The sequence below is a fragment of the Colletotrichum chrysophilum genome (genome assembly GCF_026319265.1).
Source record: "Colletotrichum chrysophilum strain AFK26 chromosome Unknown scaffold_345, whole genome shotgun sequence".
Lineage (NCBI taxonomy): Eukaryota > Fungi > Ascomycota > Sordariomycetes > Glomerellales > Glomerellaceae > Colletotrichum > Colletotrichum chrysophilum.
Window position 1 is genome coordinate 1 of NW_026517632.1, and position 13,459 is coordinate 13,459.

The following is a 13,459-nucleotide window of genomic DNA, read 5'->3' on the forward strand; positions in this document are numbered from 1 at the left end:
TGTCAGATAAGGCTATCCGAATATGGATATGTCAGGCACAAGGATTGCATATCCAAAGTATGCATATAACACCTATATCTCCGAATATTCCGATGTCGGATTCCAGCGAGAACACACCGACTTTTTCTATCATCATCATCATCATCATGATGGATTGATCAATATATACACTCATTCAATTATCCTCAATGTTGACTGCCTCATACACACTCTTATGACATTATCTTTCTTCTCATCTTTTACTACTGAATTACCCCTTTTCTACAGATTGGCCTAATGTAACCCTAAGCCTGAGTCTCCACTTGGGGTTAAACACTACCCAATCACAGCTCCGTCCCGAGTCCAACCGATTCTGCTCCAACGCCCGGACCACCTTCCGCCATTTGTATGGCCGATTTTACTAGAATCGCCTGCGAATAATACCTAGGTCAAGGTTGACCGAAAGGGGAACAAGAACTTGTACGCCTATTGGGCAACCGAGACGCCTGTTTACCAATGTGGCTAGAGAGGATGGATAGGATGGATTGCTGGTCTTGGTCTACTCGACCATGGTTTTTACTACGGCGATAGAATCGCGCATTCAGATAGATCTGTCGCAATAGAATAACCGCAATCTTTTCTTCCAATGATCTCGCGGATCCGGACTCGCTTCCGGGCCTGTTTTCCTTTTCCGGCCCGCTTATAGTGGGTGTTTTGCAGAATCCGAGCCTAGTCACTGCCCGGCCGGGGTCCACATCATGCAACGGACCTGTAGCCTGCAGTTCCGCGTTGTCTGCGGGTCTTAGCGATTGGGCCAGAAATCAGCGGCGACTGTTCCGGGGCAGCAACTCGTCGTTGTTGTCTCCCTGCCACGAACCCGACGACATGGAAACCACTCACAGCGAACCACACATGCCGCCGTCGTACGATTACCCTGCCATTCCCAGACCCCATTCGCTGCAGTACGAGGATGCTCGTCACACGCAGAAAGGAACATTGTCCTTTCTGGGACAATGTGGATGAACAGTCCGCTTCCTGCAGGCATGCATGCGACGTGGGTTGAAGAGAAGAGGGGTTGCTTGGCTGCTCGAACATAAAAACCCCATAGTCTGCAGTCAATCATCCAACACAGACAGCTGGCTTGCTGGAAAAGCGTTTACGTTTCACTGGCAGCCAAGAAAGCCAACCCCAACTTCTCAGCCGCCCAGACCGACCCACTCAAGATGTCCGACGCACCAGCAGCAGCAGCAGCAGCAGCGAACACCCAGGCTGCCAACGTGCCCGACCACGTTGTCACGCTCGAGGTTGATGATGAGGTTGGCGTTCGCTTCATTTCTTTCTAGAATAGTTGCTCAAGTCCACAAGCAGGACGACAGATCGGAAGTCGGAGTTGTAAGTAATTGCTTTCCTGGCTGTTCTTTAGCGGGACTGAACCAACAACCGCAGCAAAGCATTGCTTCATCCAGCACAAGCGTCTCTAGCTCCATCCTCGACTACAGAATCGAGAACGGCAGAACCTACCACAGGTACAAGGACGGAAGTAAGCCTTCAATTACTCAATCCCTTGGGACGCGTCGCTGAAGGAATCCGTGCAGAGTACACCATCCCAAATGACGAAAGAGAGACCGACAGGCTTGGTAAGTTTGCCTCATTGGATGTCGTAGTAGTGAAGAAATATTAATCACCACATAGACATGCAACACCACCTGTTCTTACTCACCTACGACGACAAGCTTGGAACAGCCCCAATCCACGAGCCGGGCAGGAAAGTGGGGAGGGTCCTCGATGTGGGCACTGGAACCGGCATCTGGGCCATCGACTTTGGCGAGGAGCATCCGGAAGCTGAGGTTGGCAAAGGCCTCGCATCAATCTTGATATCAGATAACTTACTCGCCGGTTGCAGGTTCTTGGTATCGACCTCTCCGCTATTCAACCTGAATTGTACCGCCTCTCCCTTCCCTCGACCCGGCAGACAAAGATGCTGATGATGTACGAACAGCACCCCTCCAAACGTGAAGTTCGAAATCGACGATCTCGAGGAGCCTTGGACCTACTCGAGACCTTTTGACTACATTCACAGCCGAATGATGAATGCTTGTGTCGCCGACTGGGGCGAATATATCAAGAGATGCTACGAGTAAGCCCATAATTGATTCATCCCTATTCTGTGGCTGTAATTCCTTTTCTTACAACCCTCGGTAGTAATCTCAACCCCGGCGGATATCTTGAGCTCAACGAGTGGGACGCCATGCCTCTTTCCGATGACGGAACCCTAGGCCCAGATTCGTATACAGCGAAGGCCCTTCCAGTTCTGATGGGGGCACTTGAGGACATGGGTCGCCCCTTTGTCGACGTCAAGACTCTCAAATCAGTCATGATCGAAGCAGGCTTTGTCGACGTTACCATGACCCAATTTAAGTGGCCCCAGAACCCTTGGCCGAAGGAGACACGGCACAAGGAAATAGCCTATTGGGCCAACCAAAACCTGAACGACGGCTTAGAAGCCGTCTTCATGGCTCCGCTCGCGAGGAGGCTTGAGTGGACGCGCGAAGAGGTGCTTGTGTTCCTGGTCGGCCTCCGCAAGGAGATCAACAACAGAAGCATTCACTCGTACATATCTGTGTAAGTGGGCCGACTCCGCGTGGAGTTCACACTCGCGCTAGCTTCCTCATGACTTAACTAACGTGACGTAGATGGTCGATCTACGGGAAGAAGCCCGAGGCAAAGTCGTCACGCCCACGGACCGCCGCAGCTTAGCTAATCCAGGGCCAGCACCGTAGGTGCAGTGCTTACAAAAGTAAAGCAGGGACCTGGGCATTTTTCGCTGTGACTGAGTAGACGCGAGAATCAGGTGTGGCATCTTTGGAGCTGTCCAGGGCATATTACATATTCGAACTCCAATTCAAATCCCCTACTTCATGCCGTAGATAGCCAGCCTAGTTCATCTCGTTAGATGCATCACTTGGGCAGCAATACATTACTCGGTTCCGGTTTCGTTGTCTCAACCGTCGGGAACCATGTTGAGACAACCTGATAAACAGTGTCTAGGCATCTCGCATTCTAGAAACAATAGACCACCACTATCGGCAAACAACTAGGCAAGAGGTAAAATCACGCAACTTACAAGTACTACTCGATAAGCCATTTTCTCTCTTACAAGCACACTCGTTCAGAACCTGTCAACTACTTGCATCCCTTGAGTCAACAACTAGCACTCATTTCGTCGCTTGCTCGATAAAGCGCTGGTATGAACAGCAGTTGGCGACTATAGCCAGACGATTCATAGGTTCCTTTACGCGTCTGTTGCCGACATCCGTGATGACGGTCGGTGACATAGAACATTGCTTTGGCAGGAGTATCGAGTATCTCCCTGCTACTGATAATACCTGACGCGCAACCTGTTTTTCCGAGTCCTTTAGAGATGAACATGCAATAAAGGCTAAACAGAGTATTGTTGCTGCCTCGGAAAACTGGGTTGATTTAATAATCAACTCCTCTTTCAAGTTATCAAATAATTCGCCATACTCGGCTTTTAGGTTTTCCAACCCTTCACTATGAGGTATAAGCAGCCGCATCCTTGTCCCTGCACAATAGTTTTCCTGATATATCCAAGCCCTAGTCCACCAACTATCGGAAGTGATCGCCTCCAGAAGTTGGATGGCTTCCCATGCAGATGCCATAGTAACTCCTTTCTTTAAATAATACATGCCGTTATGCCTACTCTTGTATGTCATTTCCCCCTTTAACACTCGTGCGAGGAGATGCAGATCAGCTCGAGTTTCGATGGGTCTAGCAAGCAGGCCAAAAGGATGGCTAACGAACCGGTACACCAAGTCCATCGCATGAAATGCCTTTTCCTTTTCCTCGCTGCTGTCCTGCACGATGCACTCTTTATCGATCCACAGGTACTTGACGTTGACGTGACGCATATAGGCTTTGGCCCGTCTCAAAACGGAGTCCCGGACTTGTGAAGGTTCCATCTTCTTCCCGTCGCGCGTCCTGACATGGCAGGCCCCAGCTTCTCCACTCTCGTAGTGGGCAGGGCTCCATGTGTAGGAACCTCCGGCGCACTCCTCGTTGAAAACATTTATCCGTACCCTCTCAAACTCATCGCGGTATCCAACATCGGCGGGGCGAAGACATTCTAGGTTACGGACAAAGTCTAGTGACTTGTCCAGCTGGATGGTAGTCGTCTGGATTTCTTGCATCGTCGTGACCATATCTTAAATTAGCCTAATGGTTGGAAAGGCGAAAAGTATAACAACGGACCGTGACAACCGCGGGACTATGAAGACGGCGTCGATTTGTTTCCTGTGACTGTAGAGACGTCTCGCGCTGCTTGTAAGCCTTGCTTAGAGCCGAGGCTCCGGGTAAATGATCACGGCTTCTAAACCGAATCATCTTGTTGAAAGGAGGAAAGTGGTTTGGCAGTCTGAAATTCTCGCGTGAATAGATGATCAGAGTGGTAGGTAAATTCGAGGATTCAAGCTGTAAAAAGGTAAAAGGGTTGGATGCCTCAGAAACCAAGGCGCGTCAAGACGCGTCGGGGATTTTTTGCATGTCAGCGAGGGACCAAGGCATCTACATGATTGGCCAAGCCAGGTAGGGCAAAAGACCCACAATGTGAAGTCACATTTTGACCTGGCATTGTGGGTCATTGGCCCAAGGCTGGCAGATGGAGGAGCCTTGCTTCTACTCCTGCCGTAGCCGACCGTCGAGGAGTCTCACGAAAGCCTCCGTAATGGCTATTATTACTGAGGACGATCCTTCCGCAGGCACACGACATGACCTACCCGAATCATATCAACGACCGACTGGCGCCGAACAGCCGCTTGAACCCCCTCTTAAAACGACCACCATCAGCGATAATGACTTGGTGCTCAACGCCGACCAAGCCGAGCAAATCGACCGCTTTCTCCACGAGATCCGCCTTTGTCAGAACGACACGGCAAAATATAAGCTATGCCTCCAGACACGAGACGATTTACTCGGTCAGCACTCAAGCCTGCAGTTCCTGATCGCTGCATTCGACCAGGTTATGTTTGCCGAGTGCGCTGAGTATCATACTTGGAGGGAAAACAGAGTGCGCAGCCGACCGTCAAAGCTCCGAGAGGACGATATCTTAGTATGGGAGCGTTTTGTGGGCGTCGCGACCGAAGGAATGGAGATCAGGCACAAGTGCCTGTCGGCCTTAATGGAGGTGAGCCGTTGCTGGGGACGAGACAAGGTCCAGCACTACCATTGGGCTTCTAGAGGAGAGAAGTACTGCAAGGTGCTGTGCACGGCAGCCCGAGCTGTTCCCGAATGGACCGAGGCTGTGATAAAGTTGAACCGGGTGATGCTTGGACGACACCAACGTGTTGGGGCTCGCCTCGTTAAACCGGTAGCAAGTCCAATCGAGCAGGGAGATTTGTACACTCTCAAGGCATGGTCATACAAACAGGCCTATATGAAACAGAACGGCCATGGCCAGTATTCCCTTCTATTCCAAAAACTGGCAATTACAGACCTGCCCCAGGGGTTTGGCTTCGACAAATTTGGACTCATGGTTGGGAAGGAGTACGCCGTTGCATCAGCCAAAGACGATACACATTCTTCAGACGTGCCGGAAGCTACCACAAAGCGCGACATTGTGAGCGAGTTTGTTGACGAGTTCCTTGCCGACCAATCAGCCGATGCCGCAGCAAATACCAGTAACCCGGAGGCAGCAGCAGCAGCAGCAACACAGGAGGATCCATCACAAACCGAGAGAGCGCTCCGGCCACGGACACAGTCATCCTATCGAGAAACGTCTAGTGGAAAACCAATGTCGAAGAATAGGTACGCTACCGCCAGATCAGTTACTACCCCAAGGATACCACAACGCTGCTGTCCGCCAGAAGTGCCATCAATGTTCCTTGCAGCTCTTGACAACCCCTTGGCCTTCTCCGCGGACCTGGCGAGGATATACTCGTCCAACCTCGATCGACTTTGTCACCGACATCTTCAGCTCTTCGCCAAGTCCGCAATAGCCCCCGATCAATACAACTTAAACGTAACGCCACCGGCCAATCCCTCTGATTCCATAAAAATCTCACACCCTCGCCGGCGCACCGCCTCCCTCCCCGACATCAACCAGCCTATTTATCTCCTTAAGAGACCGCGACTTGGTGCCTCACACACACACTGGACCGGGTCAAGAGACACGGAGCACCGGCAATTACATGAACAGGTGGCTGACGACGCCTACTACAAGCAAGTGCTCGCTGATTTACAGCAGAAGCTGGCACGAAGCAGGTCATTCCTCAACACACACGGTGAAGAAGCCGACAAACTGGTCTACAACATTCTCCGAAACGCCCAGCAACCTCAAACAGACGAGAGTTGTGGCGAAGTTGAGGCAGTCTTTTGTACCGCAGGCGAGGCGACAAGCCGGGTTGAGTCAGGATCCCCTGATGTACCAATTTTTACAGAAAGCCAGCAGTAGTTTCGATGGAATGGTCGAGACCGTCCAATTGAGGAGCTCTTCCGCTGTATGGAAGATCTTGACCGATCTGTCTCGGTGCAGGTCCCCTCTCGCAGCTCCTCGCTCAGGTCATTCGAAAGCCAGAAACTCAGTCAGGTCAGAAACCGGTTTCTAAACAAGTTAGAAACCGATGACCCCTGGAACATTCTTGACCTGCGCAGTCCACTCCCTCCCTCCATTTTGCCTGCCTTCTTGACTGGGGAAAACTGTCAACTTCTCCCTGTGGAGAGACGTTCTTGAATGGGCGCTTTTATCAGAAGGTGGCCACAACACAGCGCCACATATTGACAGCCACGGGCTCGGGACGTGGATCACCGCCCAAGAAGGACACTTCGGCTTTGGTTGGATGTCACGCCCAACGCGTCAAGAATGGAATGATTGGATGGTTGACCCGCAAGGCTATACCAGGGGCCGGTGGCGATATGTCATTCTCAGGCCTGGTCAGACGGTTTTCTTCAATCCGGGCACAATTCACCTTGTTTTCCGGGTACGTGGTGAGCAAACTTTAGCCCTTGGAGGTCACATCCTCCAGTGGTCGTCTGTTGAACGATGGCTGCAAGTCGTCATCGAAGAAGTACGAAACCCAAAGGTCACCAACGAAGACATGAATCGTAGTGTACCTACGTACGTTCAGGCGGTAGCAAGGCTTGTCACAACGCGGGTTAAATGTGGTAGAGTAGAAGAGCTCGGAGGCGATGAAGCTATTGCGAGATTCTTTGATTCCGTAAAGGTAATGTTATCCATATGTTGATAGTTTAAAGGCTAACGGAATTAGGAGTTTGAAACAATTTATCAACGAAAGCGGCAGGTGGCTAGATGATGCGCTGAGGATCAGTTTTGCACCGTAGCATCTCAGCTTGGCTTTTGGGATACCTCTCTTTAAGCCCTTTGTTCTGCTGATACGGAGATTCTTTCTTCCGGTATTACTCAGCCCAACAGCCTGTTGCCTAAAAGTCGCGTCATGTTGCGTCGCGTCGCAGTGCTCTGCTTAATTTTCCTTCTTTTCATCCACTCAACTACTCTAGCCAGCACTCATACCTCAGTTAGCAATCTCAACCATTCACATCGTTGAAAATTTTTACCGAACCTCAACTCTACCACTATATAATGGATTATTCTCAGCGTCAGGTTCATTCTTGTAACATGTGCCCTCGACTTGAGCTAGAAGTTAATGTGGAGTATGACACGTTGATCACCTTGCCGTTCTTTGAAGTGGTCGAGTCCGCCATCAACGGATGCGATTTCCTCTTGGAGCGCTTGGAACGCCTTTGGTCATATATGTTGTGGATGTACCCTGATGACGACTGTCTGCCGTGGGATCCAGTTGACTGGATAGAAGTCTCGCTGTATATTACGACTTCCCTTAATAATGGGTGTTGTGTGGCTTATTGCGATTGGCAATGGCCTGGTGGATCTTGGAACCCCGTTACTGAAGACAGCCTACTCGTGTTCACAAAGATAGGTGGGTGTGTTGCTATCCCTCGCAGAAACAGTCCGCTGATATAATAGAACAAGACGGCATGAAGGATCTCGTCCGAACTCGACCGCCGAACCAACATCCATTTTCCGAAGACAACGTACACTGGATACGGAACTGTCTACAAAACTGTCGAAAGAATCATGCTCGATGTAACAAATACAGGCAGCAGGCGCAATCTCTCAGGCAGCCGAGGTACCTGCTCGATCTGGGTTCCTATGGTGATGGGCAAGTTCGCTTAGTAGAGCTGGGAAAGATGACGGACTTTACTATCTTGAGTTACCGTTGGGGTAAAAAGCCGCATTACAAAACAACCTCGAAAAATATACAGGATCACCTGGCTGGATTCCCTCTTGAGAATCTCCCCAAGACAATTCGAGATGCCATAGAGGTTACTCTAGCTCTCGGTTTACGACATCTTTGGGTAGATGTACTCTGTATCCTTCAGGACCAAGATGACCAGATTATTCAGAACGAGGTGCGCATCGCGCACGAGTTCTACGCCCGTGGGACCATTGTTATAGGGGCCGCCTCTGCGTCACACAGTAATGCCGGGTTCTTGGCACCCCGAGATCTGTCGTATCGCGAGTATGAGCTCCCTATTGCTCTGAAGGATGGAGACACGACAACAGATCACCGTCTTAGCCTTTTAGAACGAGCATTTGACAAGAAGCCAGAGCCGATGGATGAAAGGGCGTGGACGTTCCCCGAAGCTAAGAACGCGTTATGCATTTTGCGCTTCGAGTCCGAACGAGTTCCATGGAAATGCCAGAAGACGAAGCTTGCAGATAGCGACGTTGATGAGCTATCAAGCTCAGATGAGATCTGCTTCAGCACTTCCCCCTTTGATGGTTCGAGGTTCATGCTCCGAAACACTGGAGTTGATGACCCTGAAATGCATCTGGCAAACTGGTTCAAGCTAGTTATTGATTACTCTGCGCGTCAAACTGGGAGATTAGCTGATAAGTTGCTCCCCTTTGATTGCATTGCCCCCCCAATCATGGCGAAGACTATAGGCTGGGATCTGTCGGAGTACAAAGCCGGGTTATGGATGAGAGATATGCCGAGACAACTTCTATGGTGCCGCGATTGCCATTATGAGAATAACGGTACAACTAGCAGTCCTTCAGACACGACACTAACGCCGTCATGGTCGTGGGCTAAGATACGATCACCAATTACCTGGCTTGATCTAAACCATATCAACTGGGATGATTATACCTTGGAAGTTGTCAGCTGTGTTAGAGGGAGGCAATTAACTGTAAAGGGATATGTTTTGGACACTTTCTGGGATGGACGAAAAATGGTCCCAGCCACGTCTCGTGACGAGGCAGACAGAGCATGGCGTGCGGCCTCAGGGCCAGCTGCCAGAAGCAGAAGTCGGTCACCCTCTGGAATACACCATGCAGATACTAAATACCATCAATGGGAACAGTATTCTCCATGGCCAATAAAAGTGGTCTGGGATGAGCCATTACCACCAAGGCCGCAAAAGATGAGGTGTTTGGAAATCCGATCGAGTGTAAAACCTACCGGCCAATCTTATGGGATCGTCCTCACTTGTGACGGTAGCAACACGTCAAGGAGACTGGGTTACTTCAAGTTTCAGCACGAGGAGATGGATTGGAATTGGCTTCACCAGAAAAGACGGAGGGCGATTTTGATCAACTGAAGACACATCATTATGTAGAGTTCAGCCCCAGGCAGAAAATGCGATACTTTGGACGTAATATATAATTAGATTATTCTGTGTAGTAACCCCAGATCACCTCTCACTTTCCACACCGCAGTAACTTAAACAGATTTCTTTAGCCTATACGACTTCTAAAAACATACCCTGGTCCGTGGCTAGCTGATTAGAGCTCTTCACAGCAAGCCATTCGCGTGGCTCATCGGATCACAGAGGTTTGACGACAATGCATTGATCATCAATGATATTCTCCTGGGTTTCGAGGCTAGTCGTGGTGATATACTGCGCGTTTCGTAGATCGGGGCTTATGTTGAGCGTTGAGTCCGAAGCTGAGCTGGAGTTGTCTGCGTATGGAGAGCAGTATGGGCGAGAACGGTCACCTGGTCGGTCGAGTTGTGAGAGAAATCCAGAGATAGCGTTGCTTCGAAGTGAGGTATAGATGTCTATACAAGTTCCCGCTTAGCCTGAATAGGCAGTGTTGATTCTGTCGTCAACTGCCGACTCCACATGACTGCCGGATGAGTTGAGCTCTGCCATCGTGGTTTCGTCTGGTAGTCTGCTGCTAGGGCTAAAGGTTTCGCTGATGTAGTACGGAATTGGCTGTGCCACCAGCGTATCGCATTCGGCGACTGATCTTGGGGATGCCTGGGACAGCACAGGAGCTAGCATCCTGTTCTCGGGTTGGAAAATGATAATCAGATTGTGATCTCTGATATTATCGATCTCGAAAGAGCAAATGATAGGTGAACCCTGGTTAGCGATAAGAGTCTGAGTCGCCCTGCTGAGTACCCAGCCGGATGGGCCTATCCTCACGTCCACCTCACCAGGAGGACTAGAAAAGCTGGCTGTTACTGTATATTGAGGTATATCACTGGATGCAGGCCAAAGCAGCTGAGCGAATAGCTGCCATGGACATGTGAATACCACCTGACTGCTTCAGGTCAGACTTGTCATCCGGCTCAGGAGGGCACACTCACAATTTGCTAAAACTAGTCCTGAATGTCCATGCATAATTGCAGGTGGGATAAATAGAGCAGTGTATTATTTCACTGCGCTCAGTTGACATTTCTGGTCGCATCAAGAGAGCAGCAACGCCACCTGTTCCGCCGATCGAGCCATCCTGTGTAATGTACAGAATTTGGTGTTCTTCGCCTTCCGTGGTCAAGAGGCTTTCGTCAGGCCGTTTGATTGCTACTCGGGCAGCTCTGTAGAGGAGAATCCTGGGGGATTCCATTGTTCGGGGGAGGTGCGAGTAATGTTGACAGGGAAATCTAAAGATGGCATGCGAGACTACAGCAAGCCAGAAGGGCTTGTGATATCATGTCGGAAATAAGCAGGTAGATGGGATCTTCTGGACTTATATAGGCATCATAATGGTGATCTAGGCCCAGCTTCACCGGTTTTTCCCCCATGCAGGTATCCTAGACAGCACCGACAAATATCATGCATCTTCCAGCGTTGGACCAAGGGTCATTAACGGTAGGGGGACCTTGCAGAAGGTCCTCTGAGTTAAGACCCTTGCCAAAAAGACGCAGTCTCAGATGCAACAGGTTTGCAGAGGTACACGTCGCATAGTCGCAGTGATGCGTGAGGTATATGTGTAGCTGAAGGACGGTGGGCGGAACACGGTCAATATCTGTGCGCCAAAAGCCCAATCTCCATGGTTGCCTGGCCGCAAAATGCCACGCCGGGACCCCGCAACTGACTACGCAACATATGCGCGTCTGCAAATGCATGATTCCTGCGCTTGCAGCTGGCCCCTGTCACGGATCAAGGTTTAACCGACGCGAGTGATTTCGGTGTTTGCTTCGTTGGCAGTCTGCGATCCAGTTGCTCTCCGCCTCACCTTCGAAGGAAGACTCATATTATCGACCTAAGATGTCGCGCGAGCCTGTGAAGCCACGCAAACGCTACAAAACTTCACAAATTTGACAACGGTTATTTCATACTTAGCCATCTTTCCAGTGCCGCCGAGTCTTCCCATTAAAACGACCGACTAGCCTTGCCCCTCTCAGCCCCGCCATAACCTACCCGACGACGTACGACCGCAGCCCGAGCGGCTCGAAGTCGCTCCTAACGACAGCGCGGCCAGACGGCATACACTCGCCTTCTTACATCCAATAACAACTGCTCTGTCATTATTTCCGCAGAAGATACAGGTCGGAGAAGATGTGACAGAGAAGGTGGTGGCTGGGGAAAGAACGCAGATTTTGCAGAGGGCTGCTAGTTTGGTAAGAACCACGTTATTGTCATGATAACTGGGCTGACCTGAGTGCTAGATCAAGGACGAAGTAGACGCCAGCGAGCTCGAGTTCCACGATACGTCTGACAATGCTGTCGCTGTGCTTATATACGTAACGACCGATGCGAAGGGACAAGAAATACAAGACGAAGGCATAGTGCTGTTCGCAGACGAGAATTCAGACGGGGTCATCACCGGGCAGTATGCTGAAGCAGAAGCATCTGGTATTCAGTTGTATCCCGTTCCAAAGGGTGGTCTATTCGTGAACAATGCTCAGGTGGAGTACATCAGGAGGAAGAAAGCGCTAAAAGAGGAGTAAAAGGCTTAGAGAGTCGTGTCTCCTTGCCATCCAGGTACAACAAAAGCATGGTATGCAACAAAGATAGTTTAGGTATGCTGGCTGGTTTAGACCGTAAGTGGTTCAACAAAGGTATCCAGGCTGAAGCCAACTCCCACACAACATCGCAACCCTTTCTAATATAGGTGATATTACCCCTAGTAGGCTAGAATATTAAAGTTGCATAACTGCTCCCTCTAGCTGCGAACAGATATGTCGCCAGAGACAACAGCACTACAAAACCATCTAGATCTATAACATTAGCGCTATTTAAACAGACAGTCAATTAAAACAGTCTTACCTTCATGCAGCTATCCTACTTCTTTCAGGACCTCTTAGGAGGCCTGGATATAGAATTAGCTAGTACTAGGTCTAAGACCAGATGAGCGGTAGCTATGCGCCCCAGCATCTTAGCAATAGAAACGTATATCTTGTCCTGCCTGTCGAATCAACTCAGAAAAAACCTCAACAGGGTAGACGACCACATAGCAGCAAGACAAGGTCATCGTCATGATCTTCTTTTGCACCTCTAGCGTCAGAGCTAAGTAGTTCTTCGAGGTCTCATAACTTTGATGTACTGGGATAGTGTCGTCTGCCGTCCGGACGCCAAGGTCCTGCTGCGTGTCTGGCCTAAGTGACAGCAGTGTTGTAATGTTTGTTGAGATGGCACCAGAAACACGGGGCCTGGATTCCGGCTGTTCATTGGCATCCCCAACAGCGGGTGACAGGCCATCCTGAGCGCCATCATCGCGCGTCTCTGGGATGATGACACGCTGCCGCTTTGGTTCGGGGCCTGGAGTGTCGTTTCCTCGCTTTCAAGAATTTGCCTTGATACCTCGTATCTCTATAAGCCTCGTCAGTGCTGGATGCCTCATGTGTTATTCAAACGCACCACAGTAGAACTCCAACCCCAGTTTGGGGCTTGATGTGCTCTATTCCTGGAGACAATCCGACCACGACGACGGAAGCTTCTCGTCTTTCAACAACTCCTTGGCCTTCTCAAAGAGAGACGCATCCTGGACGAGGGCTAACACGTCTTGTTTCGAGAGATAATGTGCAAGATTGGCAAATACTGATATGGAGATGACGCCGTCCCCTAAGTTGACTTCTCGCTCTTTTGCATAACAATATGGAAGGAGGTCGCTACAGATTCAGCTTAGTCATCTCTTCTCTCCACAGCGCCTAGATTCCAGGAGGGCGCTAACATCTTCTGCTCTGTTCTAGGGAGG

At 50.2% G+C, this 13,459-nt stretch overlaps 3 protein-coding genes across 3 annotated transcripts; 2 read left to right on the forward strand and 1 right to left on the reverse strand.

Annotated features, from left to right (window-relative positions):
- Window positions 1–1,202: 1,202 nt before the first annotated feature.
- Window positions 1,203–2,605, forward strand: COL26b_014359 (uncharacterized protein; the record flags this gene model as incomplete). The annotated part of the gene is made up of 6 exons (XM_053186931.1): window positions 1,203–1,301; window positions 1,426–1,519; window positions 1,672–1,826; window positions 1,883–1,920; window positions 1,979–2,116; window positions 2,182–2,605. 6 exons carry the CDS (start codon window positions 1,203–1,205, stop codon window positions 2,603–2,605), a joined length of 948 nt encoding a protein of 315 aa, XP_053029122.1.
- Window positions 2,606–3,709: 1,104 nt separating this feature from the next.
- COL26b_014360 (uncharacterized protein) lies at window positions 3,710–4,187 on the reverse strand (the record flags this gene model as incomplete). The annotated part of the gene is made up of 2 exons (XM_053186932.1): window positions 3,710–3,719; window positions 3,802–4,187. The coding sequence occupies 2 exons, from the start codon at window positions 4,185–4,187 to the stop codon at window positions 3,710–3,712; spliced, it is 396 nt and encodes a 131-aa protein (XP_053029123.1).
- Window positions 4,188–4,720: 533 nt separating this feature from the next.
- On the forward strand, window positions 4,721–5,889 carry COL26b_014361 (uncharacterized protein; the record flags this gene model as incomplete). Its single annotated transcript, XM_053186933.1, has 2 exons — window positions 4,721–5,799; window positions 5,820–5,889. 2 exons carry the CDS (start codon window positions 4,721–4,723, stop codon window positions 5,887–5,889), a joined length of 1,149 nt encoding a protein of 382 aa, XP_053029124.1.
- Window positions 5,890–13,459: the final 7,570 nt, after the last annotated feature.